This window comes from Panthera leo, chromosome E1 (genome assembly GCF_018350215.1).
Source record: "Panthera leo isolate Ple1 chromosome E1, P.leo_Ple1_pat1.1, whole genome shotgun sequence".
Lineage (NCBI taxonomy): Eukaryota > Metazoa > Chordata > Mammalia > Carnivora > Felidae > Panthera > Panthera leo.
This window is the reverse complement of record NC_056692.1, coordinates 35,575,115-35,583,037: the sequence shown is the minus strand read 5'-3', so window position 1 is coordinate 35,583,037 and position 7,923 is coordinate 35,575,115. Positions and strand designations below refer to the sequence as shown.

The following is a 7,923-nucleotide window of genomic DNA, read 5'->3' as shown; positions in this document are numbered from 1 at the left end:
GCGGCTGGAGGCGGAGGGGATTGGTCGGAGGGTTGGAACAACAGGCCCACATGCGGATCGCCTACAGGTTCCCGGCCCCGGTCACATACATGCTCTAGCCACCTATCCGATCCACAGAAGACAGTCTGAAAGAACCATCAGTCCAAGGAGCTAACTGATGCAAACTTTGGGATGGGGGGGGGGGGGGAAGAGAGAGGGAGAAGGGGTGGAGAAGGAAGGAAGTTCAGTCAGATGTACTTAAAACCTCTTCTCTCAAGGAGGAGTACAGAATGAGAGGGGGCCTTTGGGGGCAGAACTGCAGCGACACCAGGGCCCCTAGAGAGCGACAGGAGCGCAAGCGAGGCTGGCTTGAAAGGCTGGGTAGGGGTGGCGAGGCAGCCGCTCAGGAAGGCGGCTGGGCTCCCATCTGGAGAGCCAAGGGGCTGGGGCTGCTGAACAGATGGAGTGAAAGTTGCAGCTGGTGGAAATGCACTTTCATGTGTAAAGTTCGGCCCGTGGAGGATTGCGGTTTCCAACTCTGAAGGCAGCAGTGGGCAGGTGGCTCTGCTCCACGCTCCGCCTTCTCCCCCCCCCCGCCACTGCCACCCAGGAAACTTGACAGAGGCTCTGTGCCAGGCCCCAGCCACCATGCCTTCCGCCAGCATCCCTTTCAACAGGCAGGAGCTGGCATGGGGACACCTTGGCACAGCCTCGGCGGCAGGAGGACCGCAATGCTTTAGCAGCTGACGGGGACAGGGGAATAGGATTAATCCGGCCTCCCCAGGAGGGGACCAGGTGGACCGAGAACAGACGCAGAGACGGAGGGAGGGAAGCGACCTTCCCAAGCTGTTCATGATACATACGCTGGGTCTCCACTCGGGGCTCGCGCGAGCTCTGGCCGAAGGGGAGGCCGCGGGGAAACGTGAAAACGCGGCAGCCGCTGTGGCTCTGGACTCATTTCCCTCCCCCCACGACTTCAAGAGAGGTTTCTTGAGGAAAGAAGAGATCTGGAGTTCTTAAAGACAGATTTGCCCAGCAGAGCTTGAGGAGAGGAAGTGATTTTCATATTCTCTGGCTCTAACGGCCAGCCCCCCCGTCCTGGCATGTTTGGACCGTCACCTGTGGGAGTGGAGACCACAATCACAACTGCAAACCTATTAAAGTTCCTCCCGGCAAGGCTTGGGCGCTTGGGGGAATTAGCCACCCAACCAGGGCACCTACAGCCGGCAGGAAGCCTGGGCAAAGAGCGTCAGCTCTCGTCTCTGCCCTGGGCTGTGCTCCCGGTCAGCCAGAACAGAAACTGCCAACTCTGTCCTGTTAAAATCCAAGGGCTTCTTTCAGAATATGTGATTTTTGCTTCCTTTTCTTAAAAAAAACAAACAAAAAACAAGACAAAACCAAAAAACCCCAAACAGACTGGAACCCAGTCCCAGTCTTTTTTCCCTATTGTGTCCATTTGCCCAAGAGATGTCCGTATCTGAGATAATAACTTAAATATGCTTGAAGTGAAGGTAGCCTCTCTGTTCCTAGTGGGACGTCTTCTTGGCTCCTTTCCCAAACTTGGCATCGAGACCGAGACCTAAGGAAAGGGAAAAGATGGGCTTAGCTTTATGAGGAGAAATGCAACCTACCAATGATTTTGAGGGTAGGGGGAGGGGAGGGGACGGTCAGCCTTAGTCCCCCCCCAACACTGGGAGCTTTAAATAAAACTAACGTGCAAACACCGGTTTTAGTGGACTCCCTCGGAGGGGAAAAAAAAAAAAATCACCAAGATACAGGTAATTACATATATAGAATAAAATACGGTACAACGAAAAGAAAAGAACGTCAAGACTTCTTAGCTAGTTCTCTCAGCGCATCCACGGCAGCACCAATCAGTAGGGAGTAAGTATAATGATTTTATCCTATTCGGTGCGTGGGGAAACTTAAGTCACCAGAGGAACATCACTAAAATGAAACGTACGTTAGGAAGGGTGGATTAGGTGCGATGCTTCCTTTCCTCTTTTTTTTTTTTTTTTTCCTTTCCTCTTTTAAAAACGTCTTCTCTAAAATAACGACATAAATTTCATGAGTATAACGTTTCAGGGGGGAAGAAAGTATCCCAAGCGCTGTCACCCTCCGTGTGCCCAGCGAGGCCAGCTCTGCCGGCAACTTACCCAAGAACACGAGCACGGTGCCCACCCACTGCAGGGGGCTGATGGGGTTGGCAAAGAGGATCACAGAGGCCAAAATGGTGAAGAACTTGCGAGTTGTCGTGATGATGGAGCAGGTCAGGGGGCCAAAATACACCACCGTCATGAAGATGAAACTCTAGAGAGACGGAGAACGTGGGGGTCGGCCTGGCTCTCGGGGACCCGCCACCAGGTCTAAGGTCTGCGAGGGGCCGTCGGGGCTCACTCGGCCCACCCTCTTCCCCCCAAGCCGGGTCAGTCTCTCTCAGGGAAGCCACGCCACCCTGTGGTGATGCGCTCACCTGCCCCAGGGCGCTGGTCAGACCAAAGAGCAGGATGTTGTAGATGATGGTAGGGTATCTTTCGGCAAAGCTCAAGAACTCCCAGAGCTCGCCAGTGAACAGGATTCCTAGGGAAAGACATCTGGGGGTGAGTGGCGCACGTCCCATGCCTGTAATGGTGCGCGTGCCTGCGCACAACCCACTGGAGTACCCCACAGGAGAATGCGCGGAAGGAGTCTGTACTGTCCCGTCAGGCAGCCTCCTAGTCTTCCGATTAGAGAAACTAACTAAAGACTCTTCCGAGAGACGCTTGGGAATCGATTCGTCGCTTCTGCCAAAGCCACTGGAATCAGGGATCCTCGCGTGTTGGGGAGATACTGCCCCACGCATCGCCAGCTCAGTGGAGCCCCGAGTGCTGGTCACCTCCAGCCATCGGCAGCCTCCTCCGTGAAGCCCACTGGGCTGTACAAAAAATACTTCCCGCGTGTGTCCGGATTTGAAAAACAGGTTAGGAAGCGCTGATTTAAAAGCAAATGCGTCCACATTCGAACTATACTCGGTACACGTCAAATACCAACATCTCATCTCTCTCCCTGGGTTCCCAAGGCACCCCCGTGACCCAGCCTTGACTGTGCAATGAGTAGCAAGCACAGCCTGCTGGGAAGCTTTCTCCAGGAAGGTTTCTCGGGGGGCTGGACAGAAGGGCCCCTTTGAGCCAAGAAAGGCCCTTGGCCTGGGCAAAGTTAGCAACTGGCCTCTGCGCTGGGGGTCAACTGGCGGAGGGTGGTCTGGCCTCTGGTGACACAACGGAAAGAACAGCAAAACTGCTCCTTACCAGCTCCCAGCAGCAATGTCGACCAAAGGTTGATGTTCAACATCATGTGGTTGGAACCCGTTTGGTAGTGAGCCCGCATGTGGTCCTGGGAAACGCCTGTCAGTCCGTCCAGGGTCAGAGACAGTAACTGGAAAAGAGAGGGAGGGTGCAGCCGGCAGTGAGGCCACCAGGCCGCACCGCCACCCCCCGTCCCAGGACACGGTACTCTCAGTTTTCTGAGACCTCCTCACAAAGCCGCTGCCTTAGGACAGAGTCCCTCAGAACAAAATGCTGCCGAGCGGTCACGGGTGGGCAGTCAGGAGAGATCACGATAGCTCACTCCCCCCGCCCCCCAGACACTAGAACGACAGCCTATCTGAGCCCCAACAGTCATAATGTAATCAGAGTAGGACGGGACGCCTCCCACTTCCCAACACAACGCCATGAAGCTTCGTGTGCAGGGGCCAGAGGAACACATTGTGATGATGCGTGTATTTTGTTATAGCAAGGACAGGGAATCTAGTCCTGGCGTGTTGGCCTCCCGGCTTGGAGCAGTGCTCTGGACTGGCTTCTGCGGTCACACTGCCCAGACTGGAACCCCGGGCAAAGTTAGCCATGAACTCTGGCCACTTAATAGCTGTGTGACCACGGCAATGGACTTAACCTCTCTGTGTCTCACTTCCTTCGTATGGAAAACGAAGAGAACACCACGTACGTTGTAAGGTTATCGTTGTAAAAAGTAACCAACGAATAGGTAAGCCACTGGGGGCAATGCCTAATACACAGCAAGCAACAGTTACTGTACTTTTCTTTTAAACTCTGGCTTCCAGGTTTCTCAGAAAAGCTACAGTGAGAGACACACTATTCCTTCCCTGTTTGCTCTGGCCTCACACCAGTGTTTAAATGCAGGCCTCGGAGTCGTCCCCTCCCCGGGAGGGCTGAGCTGTAGTTAAATATTTCAGGCCTCCTGCTACGGCCTTCGCAGAGCCAGGGGCCACACAGCAAGAGGCAAAGACCAGAAGTGGGGGGCATACGGAGCACCATGATCTCTCTCAAGACATATAACCCCAGGTGGGGATGCTCCTTGGTTGTGATTACTGGAAAAGGCTGCCTTTCCCACGAGGACCACGTACCAGAAGCAGCTCTCCGTAGCCAACTGTGTGGTCTTCTATCCCAACTACTTTCTTGGGTTTGTACATGAAAAGGGCCACTCCAGCCACAATTAGCAACACACACAGGTACTTGGCCATTGGGTACTTCTTCTTCAAGAGGGTAACTCCAAGGAGCATGACTACAGGGAAGAAAGAGTGGAAAATTCCGGTACCCACAGGCACTGATGAGCCCACCACTCTTCTCTGGAGGGCCAAGAAAAGACTCATGGGAGAAAACAATGTCTGAGAAGGAAGGCCTATAGACGGTAAGAGGAAGGTGTGCAAGGCTGGCTCCCAGACAGAGATGATTGGGCAACAGGGTGAACAAAGGGTATAAGGCAGGGAAAAGGGAGAGAACAAAGGTGAAAGGTCCAAGAAGGAACAAGGCAAGGGTGGGGATAAGGGAAAAGAGTGAGAGATTTAGAGAAAGAAATTGACGATCAAAATGGGATTGAGAGGGGGCGCGTGGGTGGCTCAGTCGGTTGAGCATCCAACTCTTGCTTTTGGCTTGGGTCATGACCAGGGTTGTGGGATCGAGCCCCGAGTCGGGCTCCACCCTGAGCATGAAATAGGATTTCAACAAATCCTATTTCAACAAAATAGGATTTAAATTTTTTTTAACGTTTTTTTATTTTTTTTTTAATTTTGAGACAGAGAGAGACAGAGCATGAACGGGGGAGGGTCAGAGAGAGAGGGAGACACAGAATCGGAAACAGGCTCCAGGCTCCGAGCTGTCAGCACAGAGCCCGACGCGGGGCTCGAACTCACGGACCGCGAGATCATGACCTGAGCCGAAGTCGGACGTTTAACCGACTGAGCCGCCCAGGCGCCCCCAAAATAGGATTTAGAGTGTCTAATGACCACGTAAACACATGGGACGCCAAAATGACCGGCACGAGAAGCAGACTAGGTCAGCCTCTAGCTCATGCACCCCCAACACCACAGGAAGTGATACGGATGACAGGATGGCAGCAGGAAGGGACGGAGGGGCGACTCTCAAGACAGCGGAGATGGGATGACGAATCCGAAGGAATACACAGCTCTAGCAGAGGAGTAGAGGGCTTCCGACAGGAAGAGTGAGGACGGTAGATGGGGACCATCTTCTGCTGCTTACCTGGGATTGGCTTGCAGGATTTACCAAGGACCTGAAATTAAATTCAGCAAATAATATCTGAGCCATCGGTGACGTGCCAGGCCCCGTGCTACGTCAGGATGAGTAACTGTGGGGCCTACAGCAGAAACCGCAGCCTGTCATGGCCAACCCACCACCGTTAAACCTCAGCTCTCTAGTTCTTTGCCCTCTGCATTTCTCCAACCCATTCTCCTTTTATTTAAGCCACGGGCCCGAGCGAAGGAGCCTTCGTTCTTTTCCAACTACTGCTGAGCCGACCCTCCTCCCACCCTGAGGTTTCACCTGAGTCGGATAGTTGACAAACTGTAGTGCTGAGTTGCTGGAGACCATGGCACCCAGATAGGAGACCGAGCAGGCAGCATAGAGCCAGCTCCGAGTGCGATCCACCCTCGCAGTGTCAAAACACTGGATCACTGGGAGAAGACCAAAAAAACATGTTAAGAGAAACCTGGTGGGCCCAGGATGGACTACTGAGCAAAAGTCGGAAGCCACATGAAAGGAACCTGTCAAATAAGACGAGCAGCACAAGGTATTTCTGTCCTCTTAGCCTGGGAAGTCTCTGAAGATTACGCTCCCCAGTCTCACCTACGCCTAACCCAAGACCACATGCAGGGCAGGGATGGGGGCTCATTCAGTTCAAGGGACTAGTTAGCCCTGATGCAGCCCCCAGGGAACAAAGAGAGAAGCTCAAAACATGTTTGAAGCTGATGCATAAAGGAAAATCAAAGGGAAACAGAAAAGAAAAAAAAGTAAGGATTCTCCGCGGGGATCTGGAACACAGAAGGCCCATTCTCTGCACGTTTCTGACTCAGAAGTTGGTCTGATTTGAGGAAACAGGGTTGTACCCCGTTCCAAAGCCATTCGTTTGGTACACTGAACAGAGAGGCTGCGAAAGTGCTAAAGAGGGTGGAGGTCTTGGGAGCCGGGTGGGTAGGGAGAGAGCGTGCAACGCATTACTATACAGGTACTCACAGATCTTGGCAAACACAGCATTGATCACACATTGGATGAAGACCAGGGTTAAGGCAAAAGTGAATGTCTCCGGTTTGGCTCCCTCCCCATACTTTCCTCTTGTTCTAAGAACGAAAAGGGGGGGGGGGGGCGGGGAAGGAGAGGAATTAGTGTGTTTCCCTCAGGGTCATCTAGTATGTCCGGAACCACGAAAAGCTTTAAAATGATCTTGCTTCTCTGAACGAAGGGGCAGTTTGGAAGGATCACTGGCCTCATTCGCAAGAGGGGCTGATTTTAATGGATCTAGAAACCAGACATCCCGGCCTGCGAATCCCGTAGACTAGGGGATGGAGCTAGAGGAAACGTGGCACATCAGACGGTGAAACGAGGTACCCCACGCAGCGGATGAAGGGGTACGGGCTACAGCAGCAGAGCCCAGGGCAAAAGAACCCGCGGTCTGCAAACATCTGGAAGGACCAAAGAGGAGCCGGCGGCACAGGCACGCAAACCTGTGTGGGGGTAGAACTCTCAGCCTGTAAAACGCAGGCCTTTCAGATCCAAAAGGAAGAAAAACAAGGGAAGAAAACTAACCAGGTCCCGAGAATTCGGAGACCAACTTTCGCGTTTTGGAAACCTGAGCAGGCACAGCGGCGGCCGCCAAGGGGTCGGGGTGCTGGGAGGGCGGGCACGAGGGGACACCCTGCTCAGGGGCGGGAGGCCCGCGAACGCGGCCACAGGGGCGAGACAGGGGGTCAAGCATGCGCTCCGGCCCCGGGGATCTGCTCACATCTTCTCCTGCAGGATCCCATAGTAGAAATAGCAGACAAAGACGCCGAGGAAGCAGAGCGGCAGGCGCAGCCGGTCGGGCACCAGGGAGCTGCTAGCGGCCATGAGACGCCCGGACGACCCGACCGGAGACCCGCTCACAGCCGGCAGCGGCAGCGGCGGCGACGGGGACAGCTCCAGCCGGACATCGCCGACCGGCGGCAGGGGCCTCATAGGAGCTGCATGCGACCGCTGCTCAGCAGGCCCCAGCAGCCACCGCCAGAGGTGCCAGTTCAGGGCCTCCGAGGGGGAAACGCCTCGGGACCCGGAAACCGCTCCCAAGGAACGGAGATCTACCCTGAAACCTTGGCTTCGACCCTGGTGGCCAAGAGAGCCAGCCGCCCCGAAGTTAATTCCTCGCCCTCGAGCTCTTCCGATCAGGCAAGTCCGAGGACAGCTGCGACCCGGAGCTCGACGGGATGGCCTACGAGCTAGGCGGGCGGGGAGTGATGACGTATGAGGATGTGGAGGTCAGCAATTGGCTACGCTGTGCGAAGACAGACAGGTGAGTGGGAAGGAGGTTGCGGCCAGCTGGGCAAATCCCCCCGTCTCTTTCCCAGTCAGCGGTCAGGCTTCCGCTGGGTCCTAACGCCAGGAAAGTCTCAGTGGAACCTCAGCG

The 7,923-nt window shown here is 54.7% G+C and overlaps 1 protein-coding gene across 2 annotated transcripts; it reads right to left on the bottom strand.

The window, feature by feature from the left end:
• Positions 1–1,296: 1,296 nt before the first annotated feature.
• SLC35B1 (solute carrier family 35 member B1) lies at positions 1,297–7,616 on the bottom strand. 2 transcript variants are annotated; one of them, XM_042917440.1, is made up of 9 exons: positions 7,267–7,615; positions 6,501–6,604; positions 5,811–5,941; positions 5,511–5,541; positions 4,379–4,536; positions 3,267–3,393; positions 2,453–2,559; positions 2,136–2,289; positions 1,297–1,558 (listed from the first exon to the last, which is right to left on the bottom strand). In XM_042917440.1, exons 1-9 carry the CDS (start codon positions 7,476–7,478, stop codon positions 1,506–1,508), a joined length of 1,077 nt encoding a protein of 358 aa, XP_042773374.1. In that variant the 5' UTR covers positions 7,479–7,615; the 3' UTR covers positions 1,297–1,505. The 2 variants fall into 2 exon arrangements, with proteins under 2 accessions (XP_042773374.1, XP_042773375.1); XM_042917441.1 differs by lacking the exon at positions 4,379–4,536 and having other exon boundaries at positions 7,267–7,616.
• Positions 7,617–7,923: the final 307 nt, after the last annotated feature.

Bases quoted from the DNA above. Each gene is read 5' to 3' on its own strand.
- SLC35B1 (XM_042917440.1), bottom strand. From the start codon at position 7,478: ATGAGGCCCCTGCCGCCGGTCGGCGATGTCCGGCTGGAGCTGTCCCCG. The intron at 6,605-7,266 runs GTGAGCAGATCC...TTTCGTTCTTAG, and splicing joins GGGATCCTGCAGGAGAAGAT to AACAAGAGGAAAGTATGGGG. The intron at 3,394-4,378 runs GTACGTGGTCCT...TCTCTTTTCCAG, and splicing joins GCTACGGAGAGCTGCTTCTG to TTACTGTCTCTGACCCTGGA.